Source organism: Mauremys mutica, chromosome 8, assembly GCF_020497125.1.
Source record: "Mauremys mutica isolate MM-2020 ecotype Southern chromosome 8, ASM2049712v1, whole genome shotgun sequence".
NCBI classification, from domain to species: Eukaryota; Metazoa; Chordata; order Testudines; family Geoemydidae; genus Mauremys; species Mauremys mutica.
This window is the reverse complement of record NC_059079.1, coordinates 81,822,478-81,843,393: the sequence shown is the minus strand read 5'-3', so window position 1 is coordinate 81,843,393 and position 20,916 is coordinate 81,822,478. Positions and strand designations below refer to the sequence as shown.

The following is a 20,916-nucleotide window of genomic DNA, read 5'->3' as shown; positions in this document are numbered from 1 at the left end:
GTGACTGGTGATTATGTGGCATGTAACCCAAAATCTTACTGACCCTAGCTGTACTACAGAGTAATTTTCACATTAGGACACTTGAATAATTCCTCCAGTATATTAGGCATGCTGAAGCTTTGCTTCAACAGCAGGCACCCAGATCATCAGTTAATGACTTGTTTTTATGATTTTCACTGTGTCCAAGACAAAGTAATCACCATTATCTCTGAGTTCTCATGCAGTACATGTCTCTCTCTCTCTCAAACTGATACTTCATCTCTTTATGAAACACAGGTCAACACATTATAGAAGGCAGCATAAAAAAGAGGCTAGGTTTTGAGGTGTTCCCCCAAACAGGCACTTATGAGCCCTTCAGCTATCATCTCTTTTCTTATCTACTATCCCCACTTGCTATTTCCCTCTTTTAATGTAACATTCACTAACTGCTGTGTTTCAAGAGGAGTGTTCCATGATCATATTAAAAACACATTGTAGTACTGCTCACAGTGCCCCGAACCATCCTCCAGCTGTCACTTGCTCAGAGCTGGATGATTTGTTTCAGACCCAGACACTTGTACTGACGCACCAATGTTGGATGAAGTAAAGCGTGCCATCTGCAAACTGAAAAACAATGTGCAGCTAGTGCTGATGGCATTACTTCAGAGCAGCTAAAATGCGCCATGGGCCCTGGAGTGGAATCACTTCTGGCTGTCTTTTGCCTGGTGTGGAAAACTGGAACTGCCAAATGCCTGGAAGGACAGTAATGTAATCTCACTTTATAAGGGTAAAGGACTGTGCAGCGAATGTAAGCGCTACAGAACCATCACCTTGTTGTCCATGCTAGGGAAGATGTTTGCACATGTTCTGCTGGTGTGTTTGGAGCCCCTGCTGCATCAGAAGAGTTGCCCCCAACAGTCAGGCTTTACGAGGAACAGGTCCATGTTAGACGCCATTTTGGCCCTCCACTTGCTGTCAGAGATACATCATGAGTTCAAGCAGCCCCTGCACGTGGCGTATGTCAATCTTAAAGCTCTGTTTGATTCAGTTGACTGAGTCATGCTCTGGAAGGCCTTAAAGGGCGTAGGTGCCTCAACCACTTGGTGATCTCTCGCTCTCAGACCTTGGTTATGTAGATGATATCGTTCTTCTAGTACAGAGCCCCAACAGGTTTTGCAAGGCGCTCCAGCAAATGGAGGAGGAGTCAGCTAAGGTTGGCCCCCATGTTTCGTGGTCAAAGACAAAGCTGCAAAATCTAGGGATCAGGTCCTCCCACGACCCCAATCTCTTTGACTAATGAAACTGTCAAAGCAGTCTCCAGCTTTTGCTTTTTGGGATCTGTACTCAACAGTTCCTCACATGGGGGTTCTTCACCGGATTGGCATCACAGCATCTGCCATGGGTCTTTTACAATGAATATGGAATCAACATCATCTCGGCACAACCACCAAGTTCAGGATCTATTTCAGCTGTATCCTCTCCGTACTGCTGCATGGTTGCGAAACATGGACACTATGGCACTCAGACTGGGCAAAGTTGGAGACTTTCCATACAAAATGCCAAAATTGTACATTGGGCATAAAGTGGAACAACTTCATTTGTAATGCAGATGTTTACAGTTGCTCCGATCTACAGATTGCTGGGGCCACTGTCCACAGATGGCATCTTATGCTTTTCGGACATGTCACAAAAATGCCACAAGACATTCCAGCAAATGCCAGTCTCCAGGTGGCTTGTAACATCCGGGATAAAATTCTACCAACTGAGGATGGAGGGGACCTGGAGGCAAACCCCCTGTTACATGGGTGTGTCAAGTCTGTTCCGATGTTGGACTCTTGGTCTCTCTAGCCCTTGCTACCACATAGGAAAGGACCAAATGGTGAACAATCACTACGGCCAACCATTCAGCTAAGTGTTAAAGAAGAAAAAGTAGTACTGATGCCATATGAAATTACAGCGGCACATGCAAATCCCTTCCCTTTGGGTTTGGAGGATAGATTTGACTTCACATCCAAATTGAGAATCTTCTCCATTGTGCCTCCTTTTCTGATGTTCCTCCAGCTCTCTCTGGATCTCTCCAACAACCCTCTAACATTCCCAGTAGCTGTTGTCAGTGATTTATGGTGCTGCTTTTATGGTGCCCTTTTAACCACTATCCAGAATGGTAACCCCACATTATAATGCAATCTCTCTCTCATTTCCATTTCCAGCCCCATACTGATCACATCAACAGGATCTCTGACTTCAGCACTGGATTTGAGTATCTGAAGGGATATTTTTTATTTGAAGCCAAAATGTTACTTAAATCTTCACACATGCCTGTGCAGGGTTGTGCACCACAATTTGAATCAGAATCAGCTTCCAGAGTTCCTGCACTATGCAACTGAAGGTAGCATTTTCTGATATTCTGTACCACTAGCTCCGTTTTTAATGACTGAAATTATTATCTCACATTAATGTGTGCAGATATAAACCATGCCCTTCAGTTCAAACCATGTACTATGGCAACAGCAGCAGAAGAGACACTGAACACGAGACACAACAGTGGCAGCACTGGGAACAAACTATTTTAGAGTAAGTACTCCCAATTCTTGGAATAAAATAAACCACTTTCTGTGAACCACACCCTGACAGCGGAGTGATTGCTCAATAGAGTGCACCCAACCCACCAATCCAGGAAAGAATTTAACAGAGAGAGAGAGAGAGAGAGAGAGATAGCAGAACTTCTACACCTAAGACTGAGAGACTCATTGAGTGGCTGAATTTTACCAGAAAGTAACAGACGTAGAACTTTAGGAAAATGCAATACAAAATGTGTTTAAATTTCTTGCCAGTGGTGGCACTACTAGCTCATGCCTATGGGCGGCTAAACAAGATGCACGACAACAGGAATTTAAAGAGTGGTGCCCCTTCCATGCTGTACATCCCTCACCTGAGGTCTAAAAACTATACACAACAATATTTATAATAGCATATTTATAACAAAAAGGAAAGAAGATATCCTTAATAGACTTCTATTGTCTCATAGGGAACAGGCAACAGGAGCAAGAGCAGAGTAAGAGACTTACTGATCATATAAGTACCGTACATACAGAAATATCTCTAAACAAAATGGTTTTCAGAACTGTCCCTGAGACATTTTAAAAGGAACTGTGTGTTAACTATAAAGTCAGCATTTAAATAAATAATAGCAAACAATTAGGAAAGGAGGAGTAAGAAAAACTCAAACACCCATTCTGAGCAAATCATGAACTTTCCCAGTATTAAAAACTAGAATTTACAAAGTTTGACTCTTTCCTGGTAAATATTTGCCACTATTTGCAGTAATACAACCAGAAACAACACTGTGAGAGGTACCACTGCTGTGAGAGGTACTACAGAAATACAAACGTAGAGCAATTAAGTCTATATATACACCCAAGATATATAGGCATACTTCCTACTTTAAGGGTAGGTAACAGAAAGTAATGAAAAAAGGGACTTGTTTATGTGAACTAGAATGAGAACGCACATAACCAATTAGAACTGGGAGCTCAGGTAATACACAGGCAGATGCATAGGCAGATGCTGCGATGCCAATACTTCTGTGACCAGCAGTTGCTGTTCTGTAGAGGATATATAGTACCCATGAAATATACCTTTAGTACCTGAAACTACACAGGACAGATACAGAAAAAAAACTTAGAGGTAGAGCAGGTTGGAAAGTTTTTGTCAAAACATTTCTGACAGAAAATGTCATTTTTTAACATTCAAAGCATTTAAAAATGTGTAAATTTTGATGAAAATTCTCACCCAAAAATATTTTTTTAAAGAAAAATTTCATTTAGGAAAATACTGGATTTTTTTTTTCAGATTTCTGCACTTAGTTTAGATTTTTTTCATTTTTGTATTGTTTTAATTATTGTAATTATTATGTATTACTGTTATTATTACTGCATTACTGTTGTAATAACCCAGTTGGACACTGATGACAAACAGGAGATAATTTGATCTAGTAAAGAAGATAAGTTGGTTGAATCAGTACTATTTAGCAGCTGATCTTAATTTTAAAATAATAAGATAAATCACAAATATTTCAGTGATTATATTATGCTATTTTAAATAACATAAATGAACCATGAAAGTAGGCATGTATGGAACAGACTACCCTTCAGGAAAGTTTCTTCCTATCCCCCTTTAGTTAGAAATTGACTTATACCCCCAAAAGATGAAGGTTTATATCCCTTCCAAAGCTCTTAATTATGCTTTACTCCTATTATAACAACTTTGGATATTGTTTTAATCCATGCAAATGTCCTGTTTTATCCTATTAAGATCCTGACCCAAATCATTACATCAAATGATTATTTATTGTACTCAAACAGGTGCATTAGGTAAACCCATGAAATAAATATTGATCTCAATTCCTCTAAAATATTATAGATGAGAAAGCCAGCTATAACTCAACAAGCAGAAAAACTGATTCTGTTTAGACGCTGCACCTTTTAAAAACTGTGCTAAAAAAAATGACAAGAGTTTCATTCTGTTTAGAGTGTTTTTGAAAGAGCGGATAGTTAGCAGTGTATTTTGCAGCCTTATCTTAGCAGGGCCTTACCAATATTTCTCTTGCAACAAATTATGGTGAAAGTAATTTCCACTAATTTTTCTCATTGTGTTATCAGCCTAATCAGATGTGATTTATACACTGGTTCCACATGTGGTACAACATTCAAAGAGAAGTTAAAGATTCAAGAAGAAATAAAACCACATGCTATTTAGAGGGATGATGGATTATTAACTCAGCTCTCTGTTTTCATCCATCTGGACATGTTAAAAAAGTGTGGAAAAGATCACTCAGAAGTCTAAGATCCCATGTCTCCATAGTGTAAGGGAAAGTGGCTAAAGACCTGTGGTATGCACTCTGTTAAAAGCCCTGAGCAGAACACAACTCTATTACAATACTATGATCGTATTACCTGAAGGAGCAAATTTGTCCAGGCACGCTGTAATAATAATGTGTTTCAGCCAAGTCCTTTGAAAGAAAGTGTACTGAGCTGGCACAGTAATGGTATCAGATGTTCCTAAATTCCATCTACATAATTAAGATGGTCTCCCAATTGAATTATATACACAAGCACTGTCAAGTAATTAACATTTAAATAATATTTTGAATTTCCAAAACAAAATGATTGAAAATAATTGGTTTTTAAGAGTAAAGAGGGATGCTGATGAGGCTTGCACTCCAGTAGCATTTTTATTTTCTGCTCAGTAAAGACAAGTAATCAAACTATCAGCAAATAACGATATAACTCAAAGTTTGAAACAGCAGCCTAGCAACCTTAATGCACTCAGAAGACTGCAGGTTGCTCTCTGTTGCTAGTGAATGGATCAGAAATCATTCTAAGTACATTAATAACCTGAGGGAAAGAAAAGGGGAGAAAAGCTGCACAGAGCCATGGTGAAGCTATTTCTTCTTTCTTTTAGTTAGCTTTGTATTACGCTAACAATGACAATACAGCTAGAATTAAAACAGCCAATATTCTGTCACTTGACCGATGGGGCCCTTTGGGGACTTCTTTGGGGAAAATAAGAACAGGATGGGAAAGATTAGGCTTAAAATACATAAGAGATTTGTAAGGAGGTAGGTGACTGAAGCTATTTGCATGGATAACAGTAGAATTCAAATCGAATGCACACAACTCTTATTAAATACCTACAGCAAAAGGCTTTACCTACATTCAAAGTCCCTGTGTGGGAGATATTAATATATATCTATACTGCAAACCTGTGTCAGCTGACTCGGGCTCACAGAGCTTGGGCTGTTGGGCTATTTAACTGTGGTGTAGATGTTCTGGTGCAACCTGCAGCCTAATCCCTGGGACCCTCCCACCTCGCAAGGTCCTACAGCCTGGGCTCCAGCCCGAGCCTGAACATCTACATTGCAATTAAACAGCCCTTCAGACCAAGCTAGCTGGCAAGGGTCAGCCATGGGTTTTTAACTACAGTGTAAAATTAAGAAGGGAGGCTGCACCAAGACACTGGGAATCAGGACTCGGGTTCCATTGACTCACTTTATCATAGAGCAAACCACAACTATTTTTACTCACCTATATCTCAAGGGTGATGTGAGGCTTAATTAATGTTTGTAAAGGTGCTGGATCCTCAACTAGCTGGTTACATCATCATTAAAGCCAGAAATTAGCATAGAGTGGTACCTAAGATTCAATACGGATAGCTGTGGCCACAAGAGTGTCTATATACAGTATTTTGACACCTTTACAATTTCTATCTAGGTGGAGCTTCCCAAATGCTGCTGTGATCGATTTGAAATATGGCCACCAACTGTTTGTATACAAATTGTATCTTTTTTTCTGAAAGTATTCTCCTCTTGAAAGGTATTCCAAATATTGATGTCTTGAGCTAAAAGGTGTCTCCCTCTGAGAAAGATGGAATACATCTAATGCCATTTGTTTATCAGGCATCAGAGTATTAACATATCAGTGGATTTCACTAAAGAGACTATTATTACAGAATAGTTGATAAAGTAATGAGAAATTAAATGTCATTATTTCCAACAAAAACTAAGCACTGAAAGACCTACACTCTTTCCAGACTTAAGCCAGTATAATCCTCTTTGTAGTAAAATGGTGTAGAAAAGGCTAAGATTTGAAAAGAATTCCCCTCCCCCCCAAAAAATGAACTCTTAATATGCATCACTATGATCCAATTAAAAGAAAAAAAAGTGCTTGTCACTACCAGTAGTTGGCATAACTACCAATAAAAGATATTACAAACCTGTGATTCGCGTGCTATGGAAGATGAAGTCTGATATGAAGAGCACAAAGCTTGCAACCTGTCATCTGCCCCACTATATTTAGAAAATCACTGATGTATCTCTTTTTCCATATTATGACTGACCACCAACATTTCTGCCAGGATTCAGCTGACAATGCCAAGAGCTAATTCACTATCAGTTTTTGTCAGCAGTTTAGAAAAGGAGGTGAAGACAAAGAATTGTTCCGGTGGAAATAAAAAGGGAAATTCCAAAAGGTACAATTTAATTATTCATGTTGGAATTTAATCATGGTGCAGTCTAACATTTTTTACTTTGATAGATTTTAAACGCTTCAGTTTTACTTCTCCTCCAAAAGATGGCAGCTCAAGTTGAACAATGACTAACACTATACTGGGGTATTTGTGACTGTGAGGAAAGAGAGCAGTTGAATTACCAACACCTCTTGTCACAGCCCCTGAGCTTCTTGATAGGTTCTCCCATTTAGATACTGACCCAGTTCAGCTTATGAAAGCTAATGAGATCACAGCTGATGTACAGCCACATTACACATCAGCTAAGTTTGTAATATTACCGCAAGAGTAACAAACACAGAAAGATTGAAAGAAAAAAAACAAAAAACACTGCAAGCAGCCTGAAAATAATTTTAAATCTTATTATACAGATCTATACAGAGAACCTTCTTCTCGACTCTGGATTAGACACTAATCTGATAGTCCTCCTGTTCTCCCCAGGATTGTATTAAATAACAAGACAAAAGTGTCCCATGTGATTCTGCTAAGAATTGAAGATGGTCACTTGTTCCATAAGTAAATGCTGTGATTGGTGCCACGGTAAGCAATCCTTTGTTTAGAAATGACAGGATACAATGTAAAGCAAAATGTTCCACTGTTTGTAAGGTGCCCAGTAAGGCCCAAACTCAAAAGGTACTCAGCTCCCTCAGCTCCCAGTAAAGGACTGGATTCTGGGAGATGCTCAATGCCTTCTAGGACCACAGCTTCTCCAAGGTATAGGTTCCGCACAGAATTTAGTAAGTGAAAATCTGTTGATTTATCTGGCTTTCCAGCAGATGCTATTTATGTATGCTATACAACAATCCAAATAAAGCACAAGAAAATCTGAAAAAGTTTAGACCTATACAACATTTGCTCAGTCAAACACTATATTGCATTCACTAAGTCTGCCTGTTTCTAAAGTAACCATTTAACTTGAGCAGGGGTGGCTCTATGTTTTTTGCTGCCTCAAGCACGGCAGTCAGGCGTCCTTCGGCAGCACGCTGGTCACCTGGATTCGGTGGCGTTTCTGCGGGCGATCTCCTGGACCCGCGCCTTCAGCATACCTGCCGCCGAATTGCTGCCGAAGACACGGGACCGGCAGATCTCTCGCAGGCATGCTGCCGAAGGCTGTCTAACTCCTGCCCTCACGGTGATCAGCACGCCATCCCCTGCGGCTTGCCACCCTAGACACGCACTTGCTGTGCTGGTGCCTGGAGCCGCCCCTGAACCTGAGATACAGAGTATCTTAATGGAACATCACTATCCCCTGTAGTGCTTTCAAGCTTGTTTAATCTGCAGTGAGAACACAAGTGCATGGTCTGCATAACTTTTTCAAAAGAAAACAAAAACATCCTCACTTTTTAGAAGGATTGGAATAAAGGCGGCACGGACTACACATATTTCTATTTGGTTTGGATTCATAACCATTTAATTTTGCTTTGTTCTGGGTTTGCTCAATTCAAAGCAAAATAAAGTAGAAACCATAAATTATTCTTTTAAAAATGCAAAATCATGATATTGACCCAGATTCGCTCAGAAATACAAGTGGCTTAAGTCCAACAATTCAGATGCATTCGCTCAGTCAGAAGTGTAATGAGTTGACAAACACAGAAAGGTGCGGGTGGGACTCTTTTCCTGAATATTTATTGTGTGTTCTGAAAGAGTTAAAAAAATGATCCAGGCAAGAAGGGACACACACACACACACAAAACCCTCACTGGTTTGAAAGACAGTTAAGTATTTTCAAGAGCAAGAGAGTGCAAAATCATTTTAAATGATTTTTCATCAATAGCATGGGATTACAGAATGTTTTGAAGACTGGACTGCAACTGCATCTGGTTGTGAACAGAAATTGATGCTTAGAAAGTGGAAAATCTCTAGGGTCCTAGCTTCAAAAGACTGGGATGTCAGCTTGGCAGAAATTGCTTCATCCAGGCACCTTATTTATAAGACTAAATGACTAAACAGAAGAATTTCATGGGATAGGAAGAATTTATCTTTTATTGGAAGGGAAACACAGGTGTGCTGATGATAGGTGTGCTGATGAGGTCACTAGGGCGTGTTGGGGGCAAGCAATGAATGGTGTGCAATGAAGGATTTTGTTATGGAAAATTATTGTTTGTTCACAGGCTTTGTTATTTTTATATATAATTTTGTAGCACTGGTTAAAACTAATAAAGATATGTTACTTCAAAGATTATATTGGAGGTGCTGGACACAGTGGTGCAGAGCTTGGTGTTTTCAAGTTTGCAGAGAGCCCGTGAGAACTTTTCTGCCTTACACCTCTCTACATTCTCTTTGAGCTTCAGATTCTAACTAACTCAAATCCAATGGCTAAACAGCAAGAATTTGGTGGAAATACTGTGCGATAACTGAATTCCATGTGGCACTCACCTAGAATTATAAATCAACTCACAGGCTAAAACTGGCACATAACTTCACCCAACCCTCTCTGGAGCTTCTCTAAGTGGTCTGAATGGCTTGGTGGTGCAAAACTGGGCTGGAGATGTTGTGATAATAGCATCTCTTGTGGAAGTACTGGAAATCTCATTACCAGCCAAAACCCACAACACAGAAGCAGAGGAAAATGAAAAGCAATAAGTGTTAACTAAACAAAAGTTTGATTGGCTTTTAGAAGGAAAAGGCTTGGGGAGAGTGTTCATTTGCACCAGTTTTCAAATGTCAGTGCAATTTCTCACTCTGTATAAGTTAGTAGTTAACACCACACATCACTACAATTAGTGGCTTGGATCTGGGGTTTTGGCTTGAGCCCATCTCTAATTCTGGAACACCTTTAAAATGTGTTTTATCTCTTTATACTTCAGTCTACAGGCATTAGTATGTTTATAGCTCACTCCCCCTTCAATGCACACATTTAACTCTGATGCTCACTGAAATCACATACATATATAAAATGAGAAGCCGTAAGCTTCTTGTGGATTGTTATGGAGGTGAAGCTACAACAAGCCCATCATTTTCCAGGTACAAGCTCTCCAGCACACTGGCATATGGAAAGAGTAAGTACAGGGCTAGATACAAAAGAACAGAAACCACCCTGGGAAACTTTTCTTGTGCATAATTGTCCAATTGACCTTAGTGAGCTCAATCTCTCAAGATTTAAGATCAACACATCACAGCACTAGTATGACCAGTGACAGTGCAAGGCAAATTTCCTTAAGGAGCAAGGTTTATTGAAAACTGACACATGTTAGACACTTGATAAACCAGATTACATTCCCCACTTAGGTACCTAATCTCTTTAAACAGAAAATGTTATGATATCCTTTTGGCACCAGGGACGAAGATACCTCAAAGCATGTGGTGTTTGACGGCAATAAAAACGGTCTGGAAATGTTTGTTTTAATATGGCTGCATAAAATGCATTGTTCAGATATGAAAAGAACAGTTAGACTCTGTGTGCATTATCCACAATTAGTTGGCATGAACCATTTGTCATAGCTCTGTTTCGCTGCAGGATGGCATTGCAGATTTAGCCACGAGGGGGTAAGCAGAGTACCGTAGTCATCAAGCTTATCTGTCAAACTGCTGCAGAGAAAGAACGAGCCGTGGGGTGTTAAGTTTTACCTACTGCATTGTGATTGGCATGTTATTTGGGAAACTCAGGAATTCTTGAAAGGTCTTGTCCATGTTCCAAGAAAATTGAAAGACAGATGACTAAGTTGCTTTAATTTTATTCCAGCCTCCAGACAGACCAAGATTAGTTTAAAGCCTCCTGGAAAGATAGTAAAACTGACTGTGGCTAATGTTTACATGAAAACATCCATCTCCAACTGAGGCACTTTCCATTTCTGTAATATTCATATCCATGTCAGACATGCAATGCTAATAAAGCAAATGCTGTTCTACAGCTGCATTCTCTTTCTATAGATTGTTGCCACAAACTGGAAATGAAAGTTACAGGTCACGAATTAATTCATACTCCAGTTCTCCTTCCTGAAAAATAGTATACCTCGCTACAGGAAAATCTTAGTCAACTAAAACCCCGAGAGGCACTTGATACAGCCCGACAAGCTGAGTAGAAAGAACATGATCATCACTTCCATGAAAAAAGTTGAAGGTCAAGAACAACCACCCAGAATCTTTACCATTTGGGCTACAAGAAGCTCAGAACATGACTAGTTTGAGCTTGATACAGTCCGAGAAGAGAGGTCCCACTTGCTCATTAGGATGCTAGAATCTGTATTGCAACTGGATTCCATGGATATTGCTGGTTTCACTTGTGTATTTATGGAACAATAAAATCCGGGAGAGCAGCATTCTAATTGAAATCCAATTATAGGGTTATTTATAACTATATGTTAGGTCAGCCAATTAGTAAATTAATCATGGCACAGACTTAAATTACATGTATCCGCCAAATTTTAAATTAATCCAGGAGGGTAATAAAGTTAAATTTAAAAAGAAAAGATGGATACTGTCTAACTATGCCTTACTGCCTATAGTATATATGCCTCACCCACCCCTGTATTATCTGAATGAATTACAGAATCCTAACCACCATTCTAGGCGGTCTAAAAGTAGACTAAAATTATGATCTTTCCCACACTCAAAGGACAGACAGGATTGTTAAAGATATTATGGGTCAGATTCTACCATCCATACTGAAGCTGAGCAGCACCTTGCTGTAAAAGCAGGCCACTGATTTTAGTAGAACTACTTGCAGAATTAAGATACTATTCTTCCTAATTAAGAGAGGTAGCATGTGGCCTTACTTTATTATTTTATATACAAAATACAAGGATAGAAAAGTTTTTGTGGGGCTTAAAAGAATAGCGTAATTGAGAGCAAACAACAGAGATTTAAGAGATTTTCCTCCTAAACCAAAACCTGAAAGCTCTGAGAAGGACCCATGCTCACCCTCCCTTCCTAACAGCATACACTGCTTTACAATGTACCGATACATTTTCAAAAATGGTCCAGTTCAAGCTTAGAAAATTATATTGGCTACCAATGTATTCTAATCAGAGCATTTTTATCAGTGTGTCTCCAGACTAATAAGAAGAAATCCAATCTAGAGCTCACTGAATGCTAAATTAGATCTAATCAGAGGGCAGTTTTCCAACTGTTCAACAGCAGGTCTAAAACCAATCCATGCCATTTATGTTTTAGGGATCCATTAAAATACAACAAACAAATCTGTAATAGCTGCTTCAAAGCCACGGTCGGAAAAATGTGCAGATATTTGTTTGCATTTAAGCATGATCATTCAACTTTATCTTTGCCAACAGCTACTTTGCATTCCAAATACCTTCAAAAAGTCATTTAAAAGCCCCCAAAGTAACATTATCTGTGAATGCCCTAACTCGGACAATCTTTTAAGATTTATCCATTTAGATCTTCTCATCCTGATGCGGCTCAAATGGTTTAACAACAGTATCTCTGAACTATTTCCCATTACATGGATTTTGTCACTTTAACAAAAAAGTGTCACTTTAGCTAATCTCAGTAGTAGTGTTACAATATTTGGCTTACAGAAGTAACATCAAATACGGTGTTACATACACAGAAGGACTATTATATAAGTGCAGTAAGTAAACCTATCTTTATGTTTCATTCAGAGGTTCTACAGACACATTTTTACAGGACACTTAGATAGCCATATGTTAAGTGATCTTTTTTTTTTTTTTGCTACTGAGAAGGAACCCATCTGTAACGTGTCCAGCTTTGAATCCAATGACATAGCGTCCTTTTAAATTCACAGCTGTAAAAGGCATCGTGTGAACAGATTTTGATCAAGCTGAATTCTTCATATAGTTTCCTCCAACATAACAAAAAACAAACAAGCAAACAAACAAACACACACACACACACCCATAACTAGATTGAGGATTATTTGAGTTAAAGGCTCTTTTTGCTTGAAGTTCCTTCATTGACTGTATGCTGCTGTTCGAGAACTACAATAACTAATGTGCCTCTTGTATCAATTGATACTGCACCCAAGTTTCAGAATATTTCAGGGTCTACTGTCCTCATGCATAACAAAACAAAAAAATTATTCCATACCTAGTGCACATGCTGGGACCAAAAGTAATTTAAGATACAGAGGAGCCTGCTGTGAATGGGGCAGGCTGACAGGAAAGGAGTGTGCAAAAGGGAGGTAACTGAAGGAGAGGATTGCCTGAAGGAGAGGAACAGTTTGCAGAATTCGCTCCTGAAGACTTATAATAAATCCACCTTGTGTGCTCTCTCTCATCTTGTCTCTTTCCAGAGAAAGGTGATCCAGGTTTGCGACTGAAAAACCTATTGACTAAATTACACACATGAAGTGAGAAGAGAGTAATCCCCTGTGGATTATCGCTTATAGCAAAATTACAAATATTTTAACTCATTTTAGCTTTTTGTCTGTACCAAAAAGTTTATAATCCAAATCTATCTCTGTCCTTGTACGGCCTCTAGTGCAATGGAGTGATGACACAGCTTGAGGCCTCTGAGTAATACAGTACTATCAATAATAATAGTTATTATTTGGATTTTCAACACAGTGTGTGTTGAGACAGACCAAGACTTATAAATAAGAAGTCTTTTGACTAATTTTGTTGTAGTCCACCTAGAAATACTTGATTTCCCTATTTTCCATTGCATTCACTGTATGTGTATTATGTGATGCTAGCCTATATGGATCAACTTCATTTATTTCTTTGTCTAGGCACATCTTCAGGGATGCTAACTTGAGCTTCGGGAATACAGTTTAAATCAATTTAACTTTTACCCCCTCTACTGGATGGCTGAAATGGTGGCTGATTTTTCTCTCTCTCTCTTGAGATAGGTTCAAGATGCTAAATTTTGTTCCCACAAAGCGAAGAAGGTTTGGATCTGGTATTTTAATTCTGTTCCATCTCTATTTTTCCCCAGTCCTTAGATCATGACATTGTTTTAGTGTAAACTAAATCTGCATTTTAAACTATTTGACTATGTAAATATACTAATGGCACAGGACTGAGACCATTTGCATTCAAATAGATCCACAACCAATGTAATAAAAATAATAAAGATATGGAACTAGACACTCCAGGTAATTGCAATATCCTTAAATATTACTATTTTGCTTATGAGCGCAGGCTATCTGCAACGTGATTGTCAGTGAGGATCTACACATTCACCCACATATGTTACAAATAAATAGAAAATATGAAAAGTAGTATAAAAATTATCAACTGGCATCATCTTACTGGCATTTGGTGGTGACTTTCAGATCTTGAGTTTCTTCATAATTCACCAACAAGATACTTCCCCTCTTAGAATTATTGTATTCTTCCTCCCGCAAACTTAATCTATTGTATCAGCTGCCTGATACAGTTACCGAGCTGAAAAAATCACACTCACCTTTTCTCTTTTTCTCCTTTTCACCCCATTGCTATCCTAATCAGTGAAGTGTCTCAATGAGTTTTCAGTGCATAAGGTGATGGGCCAATAAGGGATTTTCTGAAGTTAAAACTAGAAGCTGAAAAAACTAAAAATCTGGTTAGGCTGAATAATAGTAAAAGAAGAGATCATACTCACAGCAACTGCAGAGAGACAAGTCCATCGAAAAGGCCTTTGGGAATCTCAGTGATCTTATTTCCATAGAGCACTCTGAAAGATACGGTGAAACAAAATAATAGTAAGTAACAGTCCAGCTTACTATCCTCTCATCCCTCTCTGAATTATCATTTTTATTGATCTCATGCACCATGACCATGATCTGTAGCCATTTCATTTAACTACTGATCTCATTTTCTTTTCAGGAGGGCACATGGTATTAAATGAGTTGTTATGATTCAGACTTTGTCTGGTGCTGAAAAACGTCTTTAATGCAGAAACTGGACATTTTCCAAAAACTGTATTTCACTATTTTTCAGCCTGTCTTTTTTCCATCCTCCCTGTACAAAATGTTTTAACCATTAAGACCCACTGTTCACAATGCAAAAAGTATAGAATTCAGCATGGTGATGTTGCACTGTTAATTTCTAACAATCTTGAAATACAAACCAGGGACGTGAACATTTTAAAGGACCCTGTCTGGACGAGGTCTGAACGTCGTATGACAGCTGAACTGGGCACAGAATGTCACACAAGCAGCATTTCAGGAGGTATTCTGCCCCCACCAGTTGCAATCTCAACCTGACCCGGTAAGTGCAATGGAGCTCAAGAGGGGAAAATAAGGATATATGAATATTTCACAACAACAAAAATGATTCACTTATGAAACTGAGTAAAGATTTGGGAGCATACATGGGAGTTACTTTGTATCAGCTGGTTCACTGAAAATGCCAGGTGCCTTGATGATGTTCAATATGCACTAATACTGTAGTAATATCAGAAAAGTTCCAAAGGGTTTCCCTCAACCCAAGCCAAACATACAGCTGTGAAAGCAGAGAAAACCACCACCACAGCTCAATGGCATCATACTAAAACAAAACTTTAGATTTTTAGAAAAAGAAAATAAACATTTCCAAGTCTAATGGGGCTGCACGTGTGTGGCACATTAACATTGGAACAAATAACTTACTAAACAAAAGTCAGTATGAGAGCTCAGGCACCCATTTGTAATTCATATTAATGTTCAATGCTACACTGAGCCAAATTAGCTAATGTCATTGTCTGCCCACCATGTCAAAGTGGAAGTCAAACCTTCCCATGCAGCAGCAGAGAAACACAGGGGAAGCACATGACATTGCATCTGATTTTCCTACATCCCACATTTCCATTTATTGTTTCTAATTGAGAGCCTGGAAACATTTACGCAGGAGCTGCTTTGATTAAGTTTGAGACAGGCAAATGTTCAAATGCCCACGTCTGCCTGGCTGTTGTCAGGTCCACACTCCAAAGATATTTTGTCTTTGAAATACTGACAATGGCACTCCTGAAAGTACTGCCGCTAGTAGTTACTTACAAGAGATGCATCTCCATACTGGCCAATATCACACCCAATTACGATATCCCCAACCTTCCATCTTCCCGCCTCTCCAGTACAAATTTGTACACACACCGCAGTGTTTCTGGAATACCAGCATTTAAGTGAGAAAAACACACCAGAAAGTATGCAGGAAGACCCAACTGATCATTTCAATGATTCCACATACTCTTAAAGATGACTTTAGCAACAAGGGGCCTATTTTTGGAGGTTTACCTACAGAAATAAATGCTGTAAAATGCATGTGCATTTACTTCCCTAGCTTGAACATTAGTCATTTCTGCTTTTAATGCATCCAGTTTTCTAGTTGTGTTTGCAAATTTGGCACATAAATGTTACATTGCATTCCGCAACTCCTGAAAATCACACCCAAGGTATTGTGCATTAAAATTATAGTCATACCAAGTAAAATACACAATAAAACAAAGTAAATAAAGAAAATGGCTCTATCACACAATTAGTGAATCAGCAAAGACACTTCTACCCTTATTTTTTCCCCTTGGAGTCTCATTAATGCTTCATTTCCTTCACAGGCTATTTGGAAGAATGAAAGGGTGGCTTTGTAGGGATTTATACTTGTCATTTAGTGCCAGGTAAAGGAAGAAATTTACAGATATTATCTCCCCTTGCGGCAGGAGAAGGAAGAAGACTTCTGGCTGAATTATACCTGCAGTAGTCTGATCTCCATGCTCTTGATTTGAAATTTAAAAATGAGTGAAAGAGGGTTAAAAGGGACCGCAAGACTGCGTCCTCTCCTCTTCCCTGCTGCTCCCTTCCCTCTCTTCCAACTATAAATACCCACAGTGGTGGTCTTTGTTCAAGACAGATACCAATCTGGATGTAGATGAGAGCCATGAAAACAAACACACAATCCTATGTGCAAGAGTGCCCAGTGCATAAGTTGTATTCTGCTCATCCCTGGTACTTCTGACAAGGCTGTTTCTTCTAATGCCAGAATAATTAATACTGAAGAATCTTTTGCTATCTATTTGAGTCAAGCAAACTTTTCACAATACTGCAGGTGGCTTCCTAATGTTAGCGAGTTGTTGTGGCATATGTACAACTGAAGCATTTTTAAGAGCATGTAGAGTCATCAGCCTGCCAGTTCACAGCTAAATGCTTTCAGCATGGCTGCGACCCACATGCTACAATTCTGCAAAGCACCGGGCAGATAAGGTGGATTTCAGCTAGCAGCAATTTCCTGACTGTCATCAGCCTTCCAAACATTGGTAAGAACAGTGCATGAAAAACCCAAACTGCCAGCTGCAATGCAAACATTAGAGCAGAAGCCTGGGAGAATCACCCTGTTAAACTGATGAGGAGATTCTTCACTAAAAACGATAAAATAAAAGCCCCACAGTTATATTCAGCTGTTCATGGAAATTAAAAGTGCTCCTAGAAACAGGCCAATTTATTTTACTGATTTAACTAATTGCTTGGATTCAGAGAACTGAAAAAAGGAGTAATTTTTTACATATTCTTTCCCCTTTATTATATTTAACAAACGATGCATTCCAGAAAGTGAAGCTTGTTGTTCCTTCACTATTCCAAATAAAGTAGCTTATCTTGTTAGCTCTTCATAGCAAGAAAGACAACAAGCAAATGAAAACCCTAATTAAACAGGTCAGACACGCCTTCAAATGTACCATGCTCGTCTGTTTCATACTGTTTGTTCACACACTTTTATGCTCTTATATTAAAAATGTTATTTATTTGTTCCCATAATATAAGAACTAGAGGCCACCAAATGAAATTAGTGGGCAGCAGGTTTAAAATTAATAAAAGAAAGTTGTTCTTCACACACTGCACAGTCAATCTGTGGAACTCCTTGCCCGAGGAGGTTGTGAAGGCTAGGACTATAACAGGGTTTAAAAGAGAACTAGATAAATTCATGGAGGTTAAGTCCATTAACGGCTATTAGCCGGGATGGGTAAGGAATGGTGTCCTTAGCCTCTGTTTGTCAGAGGGTGGTGATGGATGGCAGGAGAGCGATCACTTGATCATTACCTGTTAGGTTCACTCCCTCAGGGACACCTGGCATTGGTCACTGTCAGTAGACAGGATACTGTGGTGGATGGACCTTTGGTCTGCCCAGTATGGCCATTCTTATGTGTTCTTATGTGTCTGCCAAGAGATGCCATTAAACTTGAAGAAAAGTTTAGCAGAACATGATATTTTGTGGGTTAATTTGACTCAAACTGGTGCCAAAATACCACAGTGGCTGACAGTCTGAGCAAATATTGATAGATTAGATAAAATAATTAGACAGAAATAAGGAAAATTCTCTCCACAGTTTGGCGTCTCAGCTTCTGGACTAATCACCTGATGTAAGTGGCTGAAGCACTACTTCACACCCAGCATTAGAATATATTGTACAGAACCCATGAAAATATTAAACATGAAACAATCCTGCACTGGCAGGAACTTGGACCAGAAGGACACTAATGCCTTTTCTACAATCTCTAGAAGTTCTGGACCTCTTTAACAATCAGAAGATTAAGTAATTTGGGATCACATGAGCAGCATAATATAGTATCTATAGGCCTTCCACAAGCACCTTCCTCTGCTTCTCAAGTACCTGAAATAATGGGTGCAGATTTCTCTCTATTCTCTGACACTTCTGCATGCATTCCCACAATCCTAGTTGCAACTTGCTCAGTTGAGTCAGAGTTCCAGAACATAAAGCTTTTCTCCTGAAAGTTGACCCAGAACTTGCTGGGTATAAAAGCCCAGTGCTGAATCCTTTATGCTGTACCATATGTTTTCCAGCTAATAGTTCCTTTATTTTGGCTTGGTTATAACATTCTTAGTGACGTGCCAAATCATGACTCTGTGCAATAGCTTTTTCAGCCCTCAAAAGCCTTTTAACTATCTTTCAGACTGTGAAAATGATTCTTGTTATGAAGAATTATGTTTCCAAAATTATGAGGACAATGGCATAGGTTCAACAGGAATAAGAGCTCTCAAAACAGCAGCAAGGATTGTGGGTAATAGGAGCATTAAATTTCTATTTTAGGAAAATGTGCACCTTTTTTTGTACGGCATTTCATATTTCTCCATAACAATTAGGCCAAATAAATCAAGGTAAAAATACTGGCTGCAATTTGTTACTCTAAAATAGATTCAACATTTATTTAAATAGATAGTGTTTTAGCCCAGAATGACACCAGATACATCATCACACGGCATGTGATGATGTAAAATATGAATGACATGCAAAACACTAAGAATAGTCTGTATGCCAGCTGATCTAAACTGATAAATCACTTGTGAGCCTAATTCAGATTTCTCATTTTACACAGTTCTGAAATCTACTCCTTCACAACTGAAGGGCTTAGGCTGCTTTGCTGCATCATACAAAATGTCTCCAGACTGTCTGGATAAGGTCTTCAGAACTCTGGCACAGCCGAATTAAATGTGCAGAAAGTCTACTGGCTCCCAGAATCCTCTTGTATCTTTGGTACTATGTACAATAAGCAGACACTAATCCCTCATCCAATACCCTCTCTGATAGTCAAGCCAGATGTTTCACTGGATGAACCAAAAAATAATTTACTTCAGAAAGTCCAGGAAACAGGAAAGCGTTCTGAACTTATTCACAATTTCCAGCCTTGTGTATGAAACTTGTATTTTATTAACAGTTACCTAATAAAGGCAAAATAATACTCTAGTTACACAGGTTGTAAATCTAATATATTACTAACCTAGCGGTTTTCAAATGTTTGCTTAACACCGAGACAGTGGAGCCCTTTCCAATCAATCTTTTCTGCTTCCACATCTTCCCTACAACAACATTATCTCTCACACAAAACGTAATATTAGGATAGTATTATGGAGGCAAGAGAACAACAAGCCTTCTAACATGAATTTCAGCTAGCAGCCTTCTAACATGAATATAGCAGCTGCATTGTTACCACTTCTTTTTGTATCTGTGTTGCTTACTTATCCTTAGGTTAAGGACTTTGCTTTTACTTCTATGTATCTTAAAGACTTATATGGACCCCAGTACTGTAGTATCTGGGCACCTCACAATGTCTAATGTATTTAGACTCTCAACACCCCGTTACATAGGGACAGGCTTTTATTCCCATTGCACAGATGGGAAACTAAGGCCATGTCTACACTTACAAGCTTACAGTGGCAAAGGTGTAATGATACAGCTGTAAGATGCCACTGTAAGATCACATTGTAGCCACATTATGTTGACGGGCGAGAGCTCTCCCATTGACATAATAAAACCAACTCAATGAGCGACGATAGCTATGTCGGCAGAAAGCGTCTCCCACTGACATAGCACTGTGCACATGAACACTTATGCTGGCAAAATTTATGTTGCTCAGGTGGATGTTTTTTCACACCCATGTGCAACAAAATTTTTGCTGACATAAGTGCTAATGTAGACATGGCCTAAGACACAGAGAGATTAAGTGACTTGCTGAAGGTCACACAGAATGGGAATTAAAACCAGGTCTCCAGAGTCCCTCTATCTCCACACTTGATGGCTGCAGACCTTCACTTCTCTAGTCACTCTAAATCAATGTGCACTTTGGTTTGATCCTCTTATGTGTTCAGTGTAATTCCAAAATAGGATCATGGTTGAATTTACACCAAACATCCACCCAAACACATGAAAAGAGCCTGCAGGGATGTGTTTGTTTTTGGTGAGCATTTTTTTAAATCACAGCTGGTGACCAAATAAGTTTCTGGAAACTCCAAGGGAACTCTGAACTCTGCTTCAACTATTGTAGCAGAAAGCTTCATAGCTTGAAGACTGACAGGAGGATTCACCACTGTAACAAAAACAACTCCATAAACTACCCAGAAGCATGGACAATCAGTGACCGACAGACCATAGACTGAGAGCAACTTTATGTGGCAGAACAAAGTGTCATGGGGAAGAATGGAGGCACTCCAGGGTATAGTCAATGCTCTCTAACAAACGAGATTTATTCTCCCTGATTCTGGGCTCTAATAAC

General features: G+C 39.1%; 1 protein-coding gene across 3 annotated transcripts in view; it reads right to left on the bottom strand.

Moving 5' to 3' along the window:
• Positions 1-20,916, bottom strand: part of SLIT3 (slit guidance ligand 3) — a 768,837-nt gene that overhangs the window by 211,672 nt on the left and 536,249 nt on the right. For all 3 annotated transcript variants that reach the window (XM_045026794.1, XM_045026795.1, XM_045026796.1), the window contains one exon: positions 14,548-14,619. In XM_045026794.1, coding sequence (XP_044882729.1) covers positions 14,548-14,619 — 72 coding nt within the window. The remainder of the gene's footprint in view (positions 1-14,547; positions 14,620-20,916) is intronic.